Source organism: Hipposideros armiger, unplaced genomic scaffold, assembly GCF_001890085.2.
Source record: "Hipposideros armiger isolate ML-2016 unplaced genomic scaffold, ASM189008v1 scaffold_61, whole genome shotgun sequence".
Classification (NCBI taxonomy): domain Eukaryota; kingdom Metazoa; phylum Chordata; class Mammalia; order Chiroptera; family Hipposideridae; genus Hipposideros; species Hipposideros armiger.
In genome coordinates, this window is record NW_017731411.1 from 3,085,489 (window position 1) to 3,106,923 (window position 21,435).

A 21,435-nucleotide genomic window follows, 5' to 3' on the forward strand; every position below is an offset into this window, starting at 1 on the left:
ATCCAGGGCCGGCCGAGAGGTGCGTTGGTTAAGAGCTGGCTTGGGACATCAGCTCTGAGCAGCAGGGCCCCGGTTCGGATCTCACATGGGGGCCAGTGACACTGCCCTCTACAACTAAGATGGTGAACAACAGCTCGACCTGGAGCTGGGCTGCCATNTCAGCCAGGACTAGGTTCTCACGTAAAGACTCTACTAGGAATGATCTACTTCCAAGCATCTGTGGGTTGTTGACAGAGTTTAGAATCTTACTGGCTGTTGGCTGAAGGCCACCCACAGTTTCTTGTCATGTGGGCCTTCCCAACATCACCACATGCTTCATCAAAGCCAGCAAGAAGTCTCCTAGCAAGATAAGCATTAGAATCACATGTCACCTTTGTTGTGTTCTATTGTTAAAAGTGAGTGGGGGCCGGGGGGGCGCTGGCATTACACAGAGTGTGACTATCAGGAGGCTCGGGTAATGGGAGCTGGATACGGGGTGCTATCTTGTGGGAACTAAAAATCACCTTTTCCCAAAGCTTTTGAAAGTCATTAAAGGGTTTTAAACAGTAAAGCAACATTATATTTTTGCTTTAGAATGATCATTGGGCATGAAGTGTGGAGAATAGATTGGTGGAAAAGAAAACTAGAGAAATCAGTTAGGAGGCTGACTGTAATCCTAGTGAAATGGTGGTGGCCAGAACTATGGTAATACTATTGAGAATAGAGAAAGATGGGCGAATTGGAGCCATTTAAGAAATATAATAAATAGGACTTGGTGACAGACAATGAGAAAAGAGTTGAGCATATTCTGGTTCTTGCTTTTGCAAATGGGTTTGTGGGCAGTGATACCATTCATTGAGAATAGAAGGGTCAGTTTAAACATTTTGAGTTTGAGGTGGGTAGGTTAGTCCACTAACAGAATGAGAGACTAACCATGCTCCCTTGAGAGAACAACCTCTTTTGATAAATTAATTTTTATGCCTGCAAAGAACCTGTTTTCAAATTCGCTGACACCAGTTGAATCTCATCTATCTCACACATGTGAACTTTCAGTATTTCAAGTAGTCTATGATGCATGGACAACGATTTGTGTGTATAACCCGCTGTTTCTAAAAATACAGCTTTCATGTTGTTTGAAGGTAGAGTTTGGGGAGGACAAAAATATGGAAAAGTCACATACTCCTCTAACATGTTTTACATTAGAGTAAGTTAGGTTGGACTCCTCAGCAGCCCTTAACACTGCGCTGTAATCAATCCCACGTGCAGGAGAGCGGGGATACCCGCACTGCCTCCGCTCGGAGTCTCTGAGGTTGGCGCGCTCTCCAGTGCGGTAGAGCAGACAAAAGCAATGCAGCTCGATACTCTCGCGAGAGGGAAGGGGCCGGCTGCTTCTTTGCTTCCCCCAACACCACCACTTGCGCTCCCTTCCGCTGAGAAACGGAGTCTGGCAACGCCCAGAGACTTCTGGGAATCGTAGTTCCGGGGCCGGAGGAGGCCAGCCAGCCTTGCCCGACTCCTTTTTACGCCTGCGCGACTCCGAGCTGGCCCAAGAAGTTCGTAGCCTTTGTGAAGCCCGGCATGGGAGGTGAGTTTGGTCGTTCGAATGCCGTTTTTCTCTTCTCGGTTTTGGGGGTGGTCCCCGGGGCATCATTCTATGCGGAGTCGGGGCTGGAGTGTGCACTTGTGAAAGAGGCCTCGGGGGCAGACCATGAGCCCCATCCCCTTACGCTCCGGCCTGAATCCCTCCAGCTGCTGCCGCCTCCCCGGGACGCGGGTGAGAACGCGGTGCTGGTGGGACGCGACGGGCGGGGCGCGGGGCAGTCTTGGGTTTTGGGGAAGAGTCCCGAGCGTGGCGGGATTTCTTTACGCCTTGTACCTCGGCGGCAGCCCCAGCTCCATCTCTTTCAGCTGCTCGGTCCCCCAGACAGTTCCAAGCAGCAAGAATAAGCATCTGAGGATCCAGTCTCAGGGATTCTGTCCCCGGGTTTCCAGGTGCCAGCCCCGTAGGACGGAGCCAGGCTCGAGAGTGAGGAAGAAACCGGACCTGACCTGACCGAAGCCTTTCAGCAGAGCCCCCCGAGGGAAGGCAGGAAGGAGGATCAGGAGGCCTCCGGGGGCTTCTCACTATCCAGTCCGAAGAAGTCTGAATTGGGGGTGGGGGAGCGGGTCAGAATCTTCAGAACCCGGAGGAGGTGGTGATCATGGAGAGAGATCTGGCCGAAACGCCCGCGAAGAGTGGTGAGAATTGCTGAAGTGTTGAACTTGTGTTGTGGAAGGACAAATTCTCCCTCCTGAAGAGAAATTAGTTGCCTCAGGGGAGGTGGCTCTCGGCAGACAGCGCTGTCCGTCTCCTTTGTCTGAGAGATGGATAGGCTCGTTGAATGAGAATGGAGAGCTTGGTATGGGATCACCCCCCTTTCCATTCTAGCTGGGTGCACGGTGGATCCTTTAAAGCCACCCGCAAAATGTCAGCGAAATGTTAGCTTCGAAAGCACGAGCAAAGCCTCAATTGCTTTTTCTCACACGTTCTTCCCAAACGATTATGCTTAGTCTCGATCAGTGAGTCTGAGAATTTAGCTTTTTGGTTGGCAAAATACTTTCCCACATCTGTTGTTTCACTTTGCACAATAACGTTATGATTTCAATAAAGGAAATATTTTTGTTTTACATAGTAGAAAGCAGGCATAGAAGTCAGTGACTGACTAGACGCATCGTTCTTGAAGTGAGGTCTGTGACTTCCAACGTCAGAATTGCTTTGGGGTGCTTAATAAGATTTCTAGATTGCGCCCCAGACTCAACTAAAGATAATTATTGGGAAGTGGGATCCAGCAATCTACTTTTTAAATAAGCTTACAGGGTGGTTTTTGAGAACTGAGCCTATTTTTCTGATATTAATTTAGTGTAATTAATCTTGGAAATAAACTGATTTATTCTAATTTCTAGATTAGAGTCATCTACCAGTAGGTGTTATGATTATAGCAACAATGAATTTAAGTAAGCCCCAAGTAGCAACATTCCTGGACATTCTCCAAGATCTTAGGATCATGAGTTGTTTGGACTTGCTTCATTTGCAGTGTTTGTGGGAGCATCGTTTGTATGGTGGAGGGAGGGATTTTTAGACTTGTAAATCTGAGTCCCAAGATAGATTTAGGTCCCGTCATTAATGCTTTCTCCCTCTTAGCCATGTCTTCCCAGGATCTTTCCCTTCCACAACAGAACACAGAAGAGGGAGAAGTGGCAGCTCTGCGCCTCACAGCCAGATCCCAGGTGAGTGTGAGTCTCTACTGATTATTGAAATTCCACATTATTTCTCAGAGTACAGACGCACTCTTTTCTTTTTGATGTGGAGTTTCTTTGTCCACTGGAACTCATCTGGAGAGTTGAGTTCTAATTCTAAGAGACTATTCGGGTGACTAATAGGCTCAATAGAAAATGTTTTCTCCTAACCCGTGGTATCTTCTCCATCTAGTATTTATTGTCATTCAACAGACATGTAAGGAACATTACCCTTCTTTAGCCTTTTATGCTAATTTCTGTGCTTGGTAACTTAGGAAATTATTTTGAAAGAAAATATGGTACATATCTCAAAATTTATGTTTCTATAGGGGAAACAATATATGCATAACTGTTAAGAATTTAAGAAAGCACCTTTAGTGCTGAAGTGAATTATGGAAATAATTCAAATTAGAGCCTATTCCCTCCATTTTACTCACCTTTTCTTTTCTCTCTATGGATTTTCCTCTCAAGCAGATTTTTATCCTCATGCTGGCTCCTACCAATCTAGGCTTACATCTTCTCACGTTGAAGACCAGAGACAAAGAGCAGGTTCCCTCCTAGTCATTCCAGAAGAAGTCCAGGGATTAACTCTTTAACAGGGATTAGGCCCATTCTTGGACCAGTTATTGTCCAGATCTAAGTGTAATTCTCTAACTGGGCAGACCTATGGAATATATCTGCGCGCACACACACACACACAAACTCACATACCACCTATGAGTCAGAGATGGAATTAATACCACCTGAGCTACACAGGCATAGCATTCAAAGGAAAATCAGAGTACAAGTGCCAGAAGGGTGAATGCTTTATATATTTCAACACTCTGATATTAGACTCAAGACTATTACAGCCTCATGATAGAGTAAACCTTTTATGGAAGTTTTTAAAAACTTTCTTTGTCCTTTTTGCATTACATTAGATTGTTATTTGATGCTAATATTGCAACTATCTTATTAGGATTTGCCTGGGCAATTTTTCTGTCTTATTAGATTTTTAAAATATTAAAGTTTTAATTCTTGTTCATTGTAACAGGTGAACAGCACAGATACATATAAATATAAAATATTACTTCCTTCCCCAAATTCAGTCCCCACCTCTACCTACTGAGGATAACAGTTTGATATGTATTTTTTCATATGTTTTTGTTGAACTTGCACTGCTGTATTCAGACATGTGATATACTATATTTCCTCCCATCTCCCCCACCCCCAACCCCCAACTTTGGGTTGTTTTTTGGGAGTGTCCTATGTGTAAACAGGATGTGGCTTTTAAAAACAAATTTTTAAGGGATATTAACTCATTCACATTAATACAATTGCTTGTATGTTTCAAATTTTTCTTGCCATGTAATTTTTATAACTCTGTTTACTATGCTTTCTTTGTTTCTTTTGTATATTTTTTCTGCCTTTTGTTCAATGCTTTGCATTTTTGTCCTGATTTTTTTTCTTCTAATTATCTGGAAGTTGATTCCCATTGAGTGTGAGTTTAGCTGTGGATGTGCAGATTGTAGGACACAGCCATTTTTCCTCAAAATATCTTGTCTACTTAGTGATTTTTAACATTTTAAAAAATTTTCCAGGGATGATTCTTGTATTTTTTTTAAGTCTCAGATTATTTCCATTTTTGGAAACTTTATTTTGAAATAATTTCAGACTTAAATGTTGCTAATGTGAGAAGATTTCTTATTTACTCTCCATTCAGATTCTCCAAAAGTTAACATTTTCCCTTGTTTTATTCTTATTTTCTCAAATTAGGAAATTAACATTGGTATATAGTACTATAACCTATTGACCTTATTCAGATTTCCCACGTGTCCTATTTTTCTTGTTTCCCCTTACCTTAATTTCTGCTTTTATCCTATAATTCTTCCTGTTTTTCTTAGTTTGTTGTTTTTTCTCTGACTTGACTTGTATTTTTTGTTCATTTATTTACATTATTTTTTAATGAAATGGAAGTGTTTAAAGCTATGAAATTTTCTCTGAGTACAGTTTTAGCTATTTGCATTTGTTTTGCATTTTATTTCATTATTTTGATATTCTGATGAGTTTTTTCAACTATCATCAGTTATTCTCCTTTGGAATTTATTTAGATTTACTTTGTTACTTTTGCAAATGTTCCATGAATGTTTAAATAGAAGGTATTTTCTATCCAGTCATAGTATTTGATATATATTTATTTCAACAACTTTGGAACATTATTTCCATTCTCTATGGCTTTACTTAAAAAAGCATGTAATACTTATATGTAACTGCCTCCTTATAGTTTTTATATTTTTGTCTTATATAAACTTAATCCTATGATATATACACATAAACATATATGAGTTATATCCGTACCCTTAATTTTTTGCCGTCATTTTTCAATTAATGCTTTTAGTCTCGAATTAATTGCATCTTTAACTGGATTTGGTGCTCACTGCCAGTCTTTTCATTCCATGACATTTCCATTCACAAGGTCTGTATTTCAGTTCATCTTCGGATTGGCTAGATCGATTCTTCAAGTTTTTATTGAGGACTCACAAGGAGAGTTATGCAGACATGCCTTTTTTCTCTGCCTGTATTTTGTTTGCTTTGCCAAACTATATTGCTGACTGGTTCATGCTTTAACTATTTGTTCCCCAGAAAAATGATAATCTCTCAATGGAGAAACCATGGTCACATTTCTTTTGGTTCTCATATTAAACCTAGCACAGCGTGCCTAGCACATAACTGATACCCAGTGACTTTACATAGAATGTTCAGAATCTGAATACTATTAGAATACTTGTTGCTTATCACTGTCATTTTCCCTGTTGAATATAATCAACCCCTCTGCTCCAGGACCAACAGAAACTGGTAGCTGAAAGGGATGCTGTCAAGTAAAAGATGGTGAACAAAAGTATGTTTTGTGTCTTAGGCATCTGTGACATTCAAGGATGTGGCCATGGACTTTACCCCAGAGGAGTGGGGGAAGCTGGATCCTGCACAAAGGGACGTGATGCTGGAGAACTATAGGAACCTGGTCTCGCTTTGTAAGGATGGGTTCTCATCCCGTGACTCTGAAATCTGCTTATGGGAACATCATTACTTTATTGAAATTGAAATAGTTTAACAAAACTTTCACTTTTCCATTTAGGAGTCATAAAGTATTAATTCCTTTGAGCCCAGAGAAAATCTGTTTCTGTTCTAGGTTCTTGGTGAACTGCCTATGCTTGTTTTGTATCAGGATTCTTTGGATTCAAGCGACAGAAACCTAATTCACACTAGCCTAAAGAGAGGGAATCTTTTTTTTTCCCATTGATTTTTTTAAAAAATCTTTATTGTAAGGTAAATAAATTTATCTGTTTTCTAAAGAGAGTTAACTTTATCCTGATTACCTTCTGGAATTGAGTAGCAATTGACCACATTGTTTTTTTCCATGGTTCTATCTCATTTTTCCCCTTCCTCCTAAGGTGCAGCCCTTATTCCTAAGGAGGGGAATTACTTTTAAGGCATTTGTCTTTGAAGTTTGTATCTTTGTGGGTTTTCAGCTAAAAGCCCATGTGGTAACAGCTTGTCCACACTGATATGGGATAAAGTACAAACTCTCTAGAAATCTGTAGTTTTTAAAATCTCTGCAGCATTTTATCCCCCCAGCTATTATGTTCTGCTGGGCAACTTAAAGTGCTTTTCATATGTACAGCTCAGGATTCAAAAAACTGAATGGTATTTGTATATAGATTTTGGTGCTTCTTGTCCATAGTTCCTTCCTCTATTGTTTGTGTTTCTTAAATCAGTCTTTTGATGGAAGTAAAATGCAACCTCTCCCAGCAGCAGTAAGACTTTTGTTTTTTACTTACACTCTCCTGCCCCACACCATGATTTAGAATTATCACCAGGGTGACTATGAGTATTACATGTTTGCTTCTGTCAAGTACTATAGCCCAAGTTCTACGTGCATTGATTGCTCATCTATGCCTTCAAAATGTGATTTGATGTAAGTTATTTGGTTATTGTCTTTCTGCAAAAGACTTAATCCATTAGCATGTTGCTGGGAAAAGGATGGGGTGTTCTTTGATCTGATTAAGCTCACTCTTAGGTGGGCATTGTGACCTGGATTAGAAGGTATGAACTTCACACATATTTCTGTCCTTCACTCACAATGCTGGGCCTAGTATGTATCCCTAACCTTCCTCCAGGGGTAAATATTCTTTTTATTTTCCATTTCCTTCTCCCAGCTGCACTGGGTTTCCCCCACAGTCCTCAGGCATCAGTGTTGGAATCCATCCCCTGAAGATGAAGTCTTCTGTTAATTAAAAGAGATGGGTCTAGGTAGAATTTAGGTGTTGGATTCCATTCCCCAGGGGAAAAAACTCTTGATTCAGGGAATCAAATATATTATCAGGAATTTGCTTTGCCCTGTATTGGCTTTATTCTCCCCCATCTGGCAAAGATGGCCATTGGTAGATCTAGGGTTATATATTGGGTTGTCGAAAAAGTCATGACACATTTTTGCAACGAAAAACAGAAAAAAATATGTCATGACTTTTCTGACCACCCAATATATTATTCTAGTTAGAGAGGTAAGGAAAAAAAGATAGTGCTTCTATCCTGGGAGTTTCAGCAAGTAGAGTCACATGTTGAACAACTACTACAGCCAGAGAGATAGGGCACTCTGGCCAGATTGGACGCTATACCCACCTGTGTGTGTGTCACATGTGCATATATGTTTTGTATGAGGGGTACCAGGAACTCTGTGAGCCCCTCCCAAACCTCATGTAATAAATTCCCTAAGAAAGTGGGTTCTAGTATCTAAAGAAGGAAGAAAATAAAATCATTAGACAAAAATTCTAGTTACCCCAGTCACAACTTTGTGATGCTGCTACTGAGGTCCCATTTTCTCCCAAGGTCTTACCTAAGCTAAGGATTGATCTGTGGTGTCTCCCTGGAAATTCCTCAGCAGAGAAAGAGAAGTACTTTTCTTTTTTGACAGGCAAAAACATTTGTGTTTTCCAGGGCATAGAAACTCCTTGCCAGGCCCAGACTCTTGCTGCAAATATTCTAAGCTTCATGCAGAGGTTCATCTTCTTTCACGTCAGACCTTCCTGTAACACCCTGCCCTTGGTAGCTCATCGGCTTGGCTCTATGCTCTAGGGTAGATCTTTGTGCCCATCACAAACGACTAAGTCCCTTTTCTTTTCTTTTTTGGATTTTAATGAACAGGGCTTCCAGTTTCCAAGCCTGAGAACTACAATTTGGAGAATGGAAGGGAAACATTGGTGCTTGAGAGAAAAGCCCCTCAAAGCAGCTATTCAGGTGAGTCAGATAAATGGGACTTCAGAAACAATAGCCCCACGGGACAGTGAAGAGGTGGCACTTTTCAGTGCTTAAGAAAGACTATTGGAAGTACCTATGTGTTTTTATTTTTTAAATATTGGGTCGTCGGAAAAGTCATGATGCATTTTTGCAACGAAAAACAGAAAAATACATCATGACTTTTTCGACAACCCAATATTTTAAATTATCTAGCAGTTTAAATACATACAAAAGTCGAGGAAATAAAATAACACCTATTATATACCACCAAGATCAATCACATGCCAATATTTTGCTCTATTTTCTGCTTTTCCTTTTTTCAATATACATTAAAGATACAACTGTACAGGTCTATAAATTTTCATATATTGAACACATTAATGTAACTAGCACCCAGATCAAGAAACAACCTTACCAGCACCCCTACAGACACCCTTGTGCCCTCTTATAAGTCACCTCCCTCCTTCTAGGGGTAACCTTATCCTAACTTCTAATATCACAGATAAGTTTTGACTGTCCTTGAACTTATATAAACAGAATCATATTGTATATACTCTTTGTGGTTGGCTTCCTTCTCTGAAGTTTATTTTGAGATGCATTCATGTTGTTGCATGTAGTTGTAGTTCATTCATTCTCATTGTTGTAGTCTTTCATTATGTCATCATACCAGTTTATCCAGTCTCCTGAGATGGACATTTTGGTGTTTCCAGTTTTTAGCTATATAAGTAGTGCTGCCATGTACATTCTTGTATGTGTCTTTTGATGAACAGATATATGCATTTCTGTTGGACATGTACATTAAGTAGAATTGTTGGGTCATAGGGTAGGTCCATGTTCACTTTTGGTAGATATTGCCAAACAGGTTTCTAAAGTCATTGTACCAATAACATTCCCACTAACAGAGTATGTCAGTTCTAGTTGCTCTGCATCCTTACCAACACTTAATATTGTCTGTCTGCCTAATTTTAGCCATTCCTATAGATATTTTACTTTTTAAGAAATAAAAAATATTACAGGTTTAGTTAAAAGTTCTTTCATTCTTTTTCTCCCTAGAAATAACCAGTTGATGCAATTGGTATGAAACATCCTAATGTTTATGTGTGTGTGCATGTATATGCACACACATTACATGTACATATGTACAAAAAACAATGTATATATAGTATTATGTTAATCAGATTACTTTTGTAATCTGATTTTTTTACACGTCACGTTACATTTTGTTATGAAGCAATGTTAATACATGTGAATTGTGTTTATTCATTTTAACTACTATGGAGTAAGTCCATTGTGTGAATAAACTGAACAGTTTATTTTACTACTTTGCTGTTAATAAGAAAATTGCAGTGATCACCATTTTATTGACTTATGTTCATCTTGAGAGTAGGTTTAGGGTAGATTACCAAAATAAGGATTACTGGGTCTTAAAGTGTCACATGTTTAGCTTTATTCAGAATTGCCACGGTCCTACCACCATTCTGTCCAACAGTTGATGCTATTAGATTTAGTAATTTTTGTCAGTCTGATGGGTATGAAAAATGTAAGTTTTTTTAACTTACATTTCTCTGGTTTTGAATAAGTTTGACTATTTCATATGGTATTAGCTATTTAGGTAGGTTTCTTTTTTATAAATTACCCATTGGTATCCTTGGTCCATTTTTAAAAATTGAGCCATTCACATTTTTTTCTTGATTCGTTGGAGTTCTTTATATATTTTAAATATTAATATAAGACACAAGTACCATTATAAATCAGTGGGAAAAAAATTGGTTCTTTAGTCTGTGGTTTTTTTTATTTTATGGTCTCTTATGCATATAGAATTAAAAATTTTTAATGTTATCAGATTTATCAAATTTTTTAGTTTGTGTTTTTTGAGAATTATCTTCCTTATTCAAATATCAGAAAGATAATTTGTATTTTATTCTAAAATGTTTTACAGGTAGGTGGCGTTTTCTTTATTTTTTTTTTGTACATGGTGTGAAATAGGGAACAAATTTTATCTTTTTCCAAGCTTAAAGCCAATAGTCTTGCATTGGCTTCATTGAAAAACTCCTATCTTTTGTCACTGATTTGTAATGCTAACTCTGTGATAAACCCAGGTCCAATATATGCTTGAGTCTGTTTTTAGGCTTTCTGGTTTACTTGTTTATCTGTGTTCCAATAACATACTGTTTTAATTACTATACTTTATAGTATGTATATCATAAAGAAAATCTTCCCTTAATGCTCTTTTTTAAAATAATCGGGTTCTTTTGAATATTGAGAGTTTTAAAATCTTCCCCTGTGATGTGAATATGTCTGTTTCCCTTTGTAGGCCTATTTGTTTTTGTGACTTACCTTTCACCACATTTCTCCTTTTTGTGTGTGTGGGTGGGGGGAGATATTGCCATTTTCTGAGTGATCTGTAAGAACTCTTCATATGTGAGGTATTCTTGTTACATTACAGATGTTTTTCTAGTTTTTGCCTTTCTAGTTTTTGCTTTTTAATGTACAAATTTAATGTATTACAATCATTTATTTTCTGTGTTTTGATTAGTGCTGAGAAAGTCCTTTCTCCAAGATAATAGAAATCTTTGCTTCTGTTCTCTTCTAGTATATCTGTCTTTTAATATTTCCTTTAAATATTTAATCTATTTGAAATTGCCTCTTACTTCTCTGGTTGTATGTCCTTAGCTTTCTCTTCTGAACAATTAAATGTTTGAATTGCTCAAGGTTTGGTTTGAATCTCCCTTCCCTCTATATACCTGGAATCATAAACCTGAGTGCCCACATGGGCCAGGAGGTAATATAATGAGTGAAGCAAGTAAACGGGAACAGCACATGCCTCAGCTGAAAGGGGTCATTACTCCATTAGCTCTAGATCAAGGGCTGACAAACTTTTTATGTATAAAGGGTTAGAGAGTAAATAATTGAGGCTTTGTGAGACATAAGGTCTCTGCTGCAACTACTCAGTCTGTCGTGGTAGTGTGAATGCAATCATGGACCATTCACAAATGAAATGGGTATGATTGGGTTCCAATAAAACAATTTTATTTAGAAAAATAGACAGTGGGCTGTAGTTGCCAACCTCTGCTCTTAATTGGTTGTCATTCAGTATGCTTCCAGTTGGTTGGTTGGTTGGTTGGTTGGTTGATTGGTTGAAGAGAAACCCAAAATTTGAATTTTCATGTGAAATCTTCCTATTTTTAACTGTTGGCAACTAATCTCAAAAATTTGTATAAATAGTGTAGACCAAATAAATAATATCTGAGGGTCAGATTTGTCTGACTGGTCACCTATTTGCAGCCTCTGCTTTTTTTTTCTAGTAGTCTCATCCATTGCAATAACCAAATTATCATCTCTTATCTAGATGACTCCCAAATTTGTGTGTTCATCCTAGACCTCTCCTTAGGGCTCTTGTTCTGAGCGTTTGTGTAACTATTTGATGTCACCATTTGCTTGTATCAAAGCCACCTCAACAGAATACGGTTAAAACTGAATACCTGATATATGCCCAAATTCTCCATCCCCCCAATAGGATCCTTTTCCAATAATTGTCTTAACGACACTCACTGTGTTATCAAATTGTACAAACCATAAATTTATGACTGGTCTTTACACTTCCCCCTCTCTTCCTTTATCCAATTCTTTATTGTGTTTTTCTAGTTACATTCTGAATATATCTTCATTGTTAACATACCTCCATCTTCCTTTTGTTTGCCTGGACTAGAATGATAATCTCCCTGAGACCACCTTTGCTCCCAGGTACTCCACTCTTTACATCCTTGTGAGAGTGATGTTTTCAAAATACAAATCTGATGGTGTCACCTTTTTGTATAAGACATTTCAGTGGTTCCCATTGCTCTTAAGATAACAACCAGAATCTTTGATGCCTTCAATACCTTGCACAATCTGTTATTTACTTATTATTCCAACCTTATCTCACACATACTCTCCCTCCATTTTTGTACTCTGCCTAGCAGTTCTTAAATGTTTTGGCATTATAGTACCTAATTTAACTCCCAAAATTATTGAGCTTTTATAATATGAGTTATATCTACCAATACTTAACTGTATAAAAATTAAAACAGAAAGGTTTTAAACTATTAGATAATTCATTTTAAAATAATAATTATAAACCCATTACATGTTCATACCAATAGCATAATTTTTATAAAAACAACTATCTTCTTTAAGAAAATGTTATTAAGAAGAATGGCATCGATTTACATTTCTATAAATCTCTTTGATAATATGGCTTAACAGAAGACAGTTATATTCTCACACTTGCTTCTAAATGCTATTTGTTGTGATGTGTTGTTTTGGTTAACCTGTATGAAGAAAATCCAGACTCACATCAATATATAGTTGGAAAAGCAAGGAGTATTGTATAGCCTGTTCAGATACTTGTTGCTATTCTGATATGACACCCAAACTGGTCAAGTGGTTGTTTATTAAAGATTAGTTAATAGTGTGACATCTGAAACCATATCCGTGAGTTTTTCGTACTCTTACATTAAAATCTGTTGATCTTTTGGAAAATATTGATTCACTGAGTTATGCAAATCTTCCAAATATTGATACATTACATTATACAATATTTTTTAAATGACTATTTTTAATACTACCTGACCTTGTCAGAAAATTCTTTAAGTATTAGGAGGCTATCAGACTATCAGTGGTAGATAAAAGTTTTCTAAAATTCTAATTTCTGTCTGGAAGCTCAAATTTTATCAAATACAGTCATTTTTTCATGAAGTGACAGTCTTTGTTCATTTTTTTAAGAAAATATCTGCCAAATGCCCAACGTGGATAATATAATTTATCTGTTGTTCTTTCAAGAAAAACTGTGGTCCATGAAAAAAGTGTCTAGTTCAGCTCACAGCTCAAACAATCTCATGAGTGTTATATGACCAGAATCGCTTTATGAATGAATACTCCCTGTTTCATAAAGCCACAATATTAAAAAGGCGTTTACTCAAGGTTTGAAATTTAATAAAATTGAGGTTTACTGTTTACGTAGACATTTTCAAGGCTTTTTTTTTTTAACTGAGAATGTATAGTGGTGAAGAATACAATAACTACTAGTAAGTTTGGTGTCATTGTCCTGATTCATGCTAAGTCGTGAACAGTTTTGCCACCATTACTTTTGCAGCATCAGTGCAAATGTCAAGACAATGAAAAAGATAACATCTAAGCATTACTTTGAAAATAGTTTTGAACTTACAGACTTCCAGGGGTCCATGGACTGCACTTTGAGATCTCTACCTCTACCTATCTGTACTAACCTTATATCAATTTATACTTGATGTATATAACAAACACTTATGTAGCACTTATGCTGTGTTAGAATTTTAAGTGCTTTATAAATATTCTCATTTAATGCTTAAAGTAGGTGTTCATTATTACTCATGAAGGTAGGTACTGTTATTTCCCCCTCTTACAGATAACTGAAGTAGATAGGTTAAATAACTTGCCCCCTGGTCGCAGAGCTTACAGTAAGTGGCAGAGCTGGGATTAAATTCATGTGTTCTGATTCCATAATCCATCCTCTCAACCACTATGCTCTTGAATGTCCCTCTCACCACAAGGCTTTTGTACATATCATTCCCTCTACCTGGAACACTCACTTCAGTGTTTTTGTACATATTATCTGGAACATGCACCCAAATCCCAACCCCAATTTCATTTCAGCTCAGTGATGTACTTCCTCAGGGAAGCCTCGCCTCATCTCCTTAGATTCCCTTTCTGATATTCTTTCATAGTATCATTTGCCTTCTATTTCTTAGTACTTACTACAGGTACAATTTTATATGTGTTTATGAATGTTAGACTAAATTCCCTCTCCCGCCATGTGCCTAAGGGACTACAAAGTGTTTTCCCCCAGTGTCTAGAACAGCCTAGTGTATGGTAGATATTCAATACATAATTTTTTAGTAAATGGGTAGAAGAATAGATAGATGAATTAATAGAATTCATTTGGCTGTATGGAATGAGGGACAGATCTACTTGGTTGTATTTTTTCTAAATGTTTAATCAACCATAGCACTATTTGTTGGAAAAACAAATCATCTTTAGTTCACTGACTAAAATATCACCTTTATTTTGTCCTTAATTCCTATATATACTTGACTTTATTTCTGAACTTGCTCTTCTGTTTCATTGATTTATTTATTCCTTTAAACCACGTTCTTTAAATTATTTTAGCTTTATAGTTTTATATTGGATATAAAAATTCTAATGTTTATATTAGATTATTTAGAGAAGTCTGCTTCCATCTATGCTCTCCTCTGTTTTGATACTTTCCCTATAGGTAACCATTTTTATTAATATTTCATTTATCTACCCTTGGTTTTGGAAAATAGAACAAAATATGTCTATATATTTGTATCTCCCTTTTTTCTCTACACAAAAAGTAGCAAACTACATACTCATTTGCAGTTTGCTGGTGTTTTTTTAAATTTATCCTAAAGATCACTTTATAGCAATATGTAGAGATTTCTCATTTTTTAAAAGTTGGCTAATACTCCATTGTATGTATACACCGTAGTTTATTAAATCGGTTCTCTATAATAGGATATTTGAGATGTTAACCAGTTTTTGCTACCTCAATTAGTGTTGTAATGAACAGTCCTGTGCATATATAATTTCACATATCTGTCATTATATCTGTGGGAGGTCATAGAAAATTTTTTATCCAGGTCGTATTATAAAAGCATTTTTAGGGACGATGAAACTGGAAATGAAATGAATATTTGGATGTGAGTAGGTTTGAATGACTGGATCTTAGGCATTATAAATTTCCTCAGCACTACAGTGATAACTGCCTGGATATTTATCACAGCAGTAAGTCTTCTATAATAAGTTGTTTCTCCCCTGATTTAGTATGTTCATTTCCTGCTCACCCAGTTTGCTTCATCTGCATTGCCCCTTCTTCTGTATTTCTGGTCATAGTCCCCCCATTGACTCTCCTGGATAGAGTCTATTTTCTCTGTGTACAGTCTGCATTTCCCTCCATTTGTCTCTATTCACAAATCATCTCATAAAAGTCAAATCCACTTACTCATTGAAGGCATGCTTTTTCACCTTCATTAACTCTTAAATATTACAGAACTGCCTTTTTCTTGAGCACAGAAAGCAAAGGAAATTTGCATTTCCAATTTCTTTCAGACTTGGAGAATGGACCTGAGAGCAAAGATTCAACTTCAGTGCAAGATTTTTCCAAAGAGGAATCATGCAAGGTTGCAATAATAGACAGACTGACAGGGGATAGTGTCTATGACACCAACTTGGAATCAACCCTTGAGTGTGAAAATTGGTTAGAGAATCAACAAGGAAATCAGGAGAGACACTTAAGAGAAATGTTCACCTACATGAATTCACTCCCTGAAGAAAGAATTCATGAGCGTGATGTATATTGCAAAACGTTTAGTCAGAAGTCTATCCTCACTCAAGACAGAGTTCCCAAAGGATCTTATGCCTTTCATACACTTGAAAAAAGACTGAAACAGAAATCAAACTTAAGGAAAAAGCAGAGAACGTATAAAGAGAAAAAACCTCATAAATGTAATGATTGTGGTGAACTCTTCACTTATCATTCTGTGCTTATTCGACATCAGAGAGTCCATACTGGAGAGAAACCCTATAGCTGCAATGAATGTGGGAAATCTTTTAGCCACAGAGCTAATTTAACTAAACATCAGAGAACTCATACTAGAATTCTCTTTGAGTGCAGTGAATGCAAGAAAGCCTTCACAGAAAGCTCATCCCTGGCAATACATCAGAGAATTCACATTGGAGAGAGACCTTATGAATGCAATGAATGTGGGAAAGGATTTAATCGAAGTACACATCTTGTGCAGCATCAGTTGATTCATACTGGAGTGAAGCCTTATGAATGTAATGAATGTGATAAAGCTTTCATTCATTCATCAGCACTTATTAAACATCAAAGAACTCATACTGGAGAGAAACCCTATAAATGTCAGGAATGTGGGAAAGCCTTTAGCCATTGCTCATCCCTTACTAAACATCAAAGAGTTCATACTGGAGAAAAGCCGTATGAATGTAGTGAATGCGGAAAGACATTTAGTCAGAGCACACACCTTGTTCAGCATCAAAGAATTCATACTGGAGAGAAACCCTATGAGTGTAATGAATGTGGGAAAACCTTCAGCCGGAGCTCAAATTTTGCTAAACATCAAAGAATTCATATTGGAAAGAAACCGTACAAATGTAACGAATGTGGAAAAGCTTTTATTCATTCATCAGCTCTTATTCAACACCAGAGAACTCATACTGGAGAGAAACCCTATAGATGTAATGAATGTGGGAAAAGCTTTAAGTGCAGTTCATCCCTCATCAGACATCAGAGAATTCACAGTGAAGAGCAACCTTGAAAAATTAGTAAATGTGAAGAAATGTAGTAAGTTGGTTTTATCACTGTGTTAAATACCTGAGTATTTAGGTGGAAAACCCTTAAATGCTGCTTGAGGACCAATTTTATATGCATCTGATTTTACTTGGATAGTACATATTTTTGAGCCATAAACAAAATGTTTCTTATATCCATTGATTTGATAATTGTGAAAACCAGAGACTTCAGATTTTGATCCCTAACCCCTCCCAATACCCTTTTGTGGAAGTTTAAGAAATCCTTTGGTAGCAATATAATCATTGTGAAATCCAGCTTCTCCCTCTCTTTGTCATGTCAAAGCCCTGATAAAAAACTTCGTACTTTGTAAGGAAGTTCTTATTTGGTAGGTTAGGCAAAAGGCTCATGTCCTTATCACAGAGACACAGAATTGTCCCTCTTTGAATCCAAAGTAGAGATCCAGATGTACAAATGGTGTCATTTCTCCAGAGGATGTAATTTCATTTATATTAGCTATAAATACTTAAAAGCTAAGAGTTGAAATATGCTTTGTATTTTCTCCCTCCCCCTACAGGCTACTGTCTAATTTGATGAACATAAATAGTCTGTATTTATAGCAGGTTCTAAGTTATGTTCACATGGATTATGCTGGTCATAGATTTAGATAATTGTTATCCTTCTGCTGTGTAGAACTTCATTTTCTACTTCTTTGGAAGTTACCCTGCAGTTGTATGGGTCAAAATCTTAACTGTAGTTTTTCAAGTCCCTCTTTTGTTATAATTGGCATTCATTGTCTGAATCCTTGGTTTTGTGTAATCACAGTATTAGGGAGATTTTAATTCTTTACATTATTCTGCTTTCTGTAATCTATGCTTTGTCTCTGAGAAAAAGAGAGGACCTGAGGTGTTAAGGACCTTAAAAGTTGATGGGTTCAATATATTATTATATTTAGGATATCAGTCAAAAAGAACTGAAGCAACTGTGAAACACAGAACATACCTTACTGTCAGATGTGGAAAATAGCTAACAGGACAGTGACTCACTTGAGAATAAGCAGCTTCCCTCTATGAAGAAGCCACCATTTCTCTAGCCTTCATGTTTAACCAAATTTTTGTTTTTGTTCTCTCTGTATGTTGATTGGTCTTTGCTATATCCCAGAACCCTAAAGAAGATCAAAAAGGCTTGGAATCACAATGATATATTGACATAAGTTACATGGGTGACCAAAGATCAGGGATGGGTTTGGGAACACAAAAGCAAAAGTTCAAATAAATATTTAGCAAAAAAACCCTATACAAATATCAGTTTTTATTGTTATTTTACATATTATGTGAAAAGAAGATTATAGAAAAGGTAGAGGGAAAAATGTAGTTACGGATTTCTTTCTTCTAAATTCTATCCTTTATGAACATTCAGCAACCAGTCCATATCTTGCCCCTCCACATTATTCCTGTGACTTATTTCCTCTCTGTAGACTTTAATTCTATTAAAGTATAAGAATAGAGTTTAAAGAAGTGGTGGTGGTGGAGAGCAAGATCATTAAGGATGGGTCAGTATAAATCCAGCAATGATGGAAATCAAAGAAATCAATAGGAAATGGGCCTGAAAGCACGGGGAAGGAGTTTTGCAAATAATTTTTTAAAATACATTGAAGGGGGCCTGCTGAGTGGCGCATTGGTTAAGAGCTGGCTTGGGACGCCAGAAGGCCCCGGTCGGATCCCACATATGAGGGCCAGTGACACTGCCCTCTACAGCTAAGATGCTGAACAACAGTTCAACCTGGAGCTGGGCTGCTGTGAGTTGCCGGCGACGGTGTAGGCTGCAACCCCTGCTGGACTGGGTTGCCATGGGCTACAGTGTAGCCAGCAGCCAGCTGTGAGCGGCCATCCAGAAGCGGGCGACTGATCTGCCTCGCCCGGGAAGAGCGCAATGATGGTGCCAACTTGGGCCAGTGAAGCAACGTTCTCCACAACTAGACTGAAGAACAAAAGGACAGCAACTTCTCTGTTCCCCTTCCCCCAATTCCCCAACAACAACAAAAAATGTTTATAAAAAAAATAAATAAAAAATAAAAATTCATTGAAGGGGGTTGAGGTGGTTGTGAAGGCTCAAGGTTTGAGCAGTCAGGGTAGAATGGCTGACACAGGAAGAAAATAAAGGAAAGGGAACTCGACTCCGTTCATCACCTTAATAGTGGTCTAAAGCAGGAATTGACAAACTATGGCCTGGACCCACAGACCAAGGCCGTCCACTGCCTATTTTCCATCAGTAGTGTTTAGTTGGAATTCAGCCACACATTCATTTACATGTTGTGTTCGGCTGTTTTGTGCTACAGTGGCAGAGTTGAGTAGCTGCAGCAGAGAGTATATGTCCTGAAAGGCCTAAAACACTGGCTGTTTCTCAATATTCCAAATGCTTGAGTGAAAATAAATTCATTCGGGGGCCAAAATTTGACTAACAATAACATCGACATGGGCTTTTTAAAGCTGGGTTTTAATTCTTTCACTCCACCTCCACTTAGCAAGTATGTGACCTTGAAAAGCTACTTATTCTCTGGGCCTCAGTTCTTTTATCTTAAAATGAGAATCATCCCCCTCTGATAAGGTTGTTGTGAGGATGAAATACAATAATGCAAATAAATTTTATAGTCTCGTGTGCACACACAATTTAATGAAGTGGTGTCAGTCCATTTGGGCTGCTATAACAAAACATACACTAGGTGGTTTATATACAACATTCAACATTCTCACAGTTCTGGAGACGGAAGTCCAAGATCAAGGACCTGGCAGATTCACTGTCTGCTGAGGGCTTGCTTCCTGGTTCATAGCCATCTTTTCACTGTGTCCTCACATGATGAAAGGGCAAGACAGCTCTGCTGGGGCCTCTTATAAGAATACTGACCCCATTCATGAGGGTTATGCCCTTGTGACCTAATCACCTTCCAAAGGCCCCACCTCTTAATACCATCACAATGGGGATTAGGTTTCAACATGGGTGGGGGGGGAGGGGCGGGGAGACACACAAACATTCAGTCTATAGCAAGTAGCTAAGCATCCATCAGCAGAAATTGAGAATGTGTGTATTTTCCATACCTTTTATTTACCGATTAAGAACTGTGACCATCCTTTCCAGGTCGTCATAGAGAAGGGACTTTCCTTTCTTCTCTTGCTTCCTTCTGGTGCTGCTCCCTGCACAGCCTCCTTGAGAAATCTGCTTTTTTTTTCTTCTACCAGTTAACCAGGAGCTGTCTGATAGTTCCACAGACTCAAGTTTGTAATCTAATTGCAATGTAAGTACTTACAGTGTTAAAGGATTTGCCCTAAGTTCGTTTTACAAAGAACTTGGGCCCTTTGCATTTCGGCATTTGTTCTTTTATGCCTGGTGTTCAGTCTGACCAGTGTTTGTACTGAGAGGTGTCTTGGAAGTTTTACTGTTCTTTTTAAAATGTTTTTGGTTACCTTACAAACTAAATTTGACTGCTCTTATTGGCCTGCCAATAAAGATGTTGTTTATTTGTTGTCAGGAACTTTTATATTATAAATTGCTTTTAAATTCTAATTCAAGCATATTTTAAGAAGTAAAGAAAGACCAACCATAAAATATCTCCATATCATTCAAGAAACCAATCACATTTCTACTTGTTCGTCTGGGCTTCACAACTTCTGGAGACATGGATTGGGGAATACCCTCCACAGCCCAAGTGTCTGAGAAGGTTAAAGAGGAGAAGAAGGATGTTTCTACCAAATGGTGCTAAGAGTTCTCAGGCCAAGTACAGGTATCACTCATTTAGCAGGAGTGATGGGGGCAAAAGGAGGGAAGGACGAACTTCATATAAAAAGTACAGTTAAAACTAGGCAAGGTAGTGTAAAAATTGATTTGGTGTAAATTTTAAACTACACCTTGGAAGGACAATGTAATATCACCCAAAAGTATAAATACAATCAATAGTATAAGAATACCAAACATTCAAATTGTTGGCAGTTTACTAGTTCAATCATATATTAAAAGTCTCGTAATTGTTTTCTTCTCAGGTGAGTTTTCACTTTTTTCATAGTGCAACAGGACTCACGTTGGGAGCTCTTTGTCCTTGCTTCCTCCCTTTTCCTTACCTAATTCTTTTCTAGGCTCCAACTGGTCAGTCTTGGGATCTAGAGCCAAATGAGCTATTCCCTCGCCATAGGTGTTATTGGCAAGGGAGAAAGGTGTTCCGCTGTGGTAATATGTGTAATGTGACACCTATGGATTACCATGTAGTTCCAATTAATGCCCTCAAAAAATCAAATGTTTGATTTGTTCTTTGAATTCTTCACTGAATTGTTCTTTACATTTTCCACAACATATCCACCTATTTTTTTTTAACTTCTATTCATCCATAAACCAGATAATCTGCCCTTAGATTGAGTTGACTAAACATAAAATACCTCACACCCAACCTCACTCTTGGCAGTTCATCCATAAACACACTATCACATCAGAAAAGTTCACATATCTGAGGAATCTAAGGGGTATAATTAGACACTCAAGCATTCCTAGATCGAGGACTATTTACCCCC

The 21,435-nt window shown here is 37.7% G+C and overlaps 1 protein-coding gene across 3 annotated transcripts; it reads left to right on the forward strand.

The window, feature by feature from the left end:
* The first annotated feature begins 1,376 nt into the window (after positions 1 to 1,376).
* Positions 1,377 to 18,573, forward strand: ZNF286A (zinc finger protein 286A). Of its 3 annotated transcripts, none has more exons than XM_019641524.1 (6): positions 1,479 to 1,564; positions 1,972 to 2,217; positions 3,161 to 3,246; positions 6,152 to 6,266; positions 8,437 to 8,529; positions 15,679 to 18,573. In XM_019641524.1, exons 2-6 carry the CDS (start codon positions 2,181 to 2,183, stop codon positions 16,905 to 16,907), a joined length of 1,560 nt encoding a protein of 519 aa, XP_019497069.1. In that variant the 5' UTR covers positions 1,479 to 1,564; positions 1,972 to 2,180; the 3' UTR covers positions 16,908 to 18,573. The 3 variants fall into 3 exon arrangements, with proteins under 3 accessions (XP_019497071.1, XP_019497069.1, XP_019497070.1); XM_019641525.1 differs by having other exon boundaries at positions 1,511 to 1,564; positions 1,888 to 2,217; XM_019641526.1 differs by lacking the exon at positions 1,972 to 2,217 and having other exon boundaries at positions 1,377 to 1,564.
* Positions 18,574 to 21,435: the final 2,862 nt, after the last annotated feature.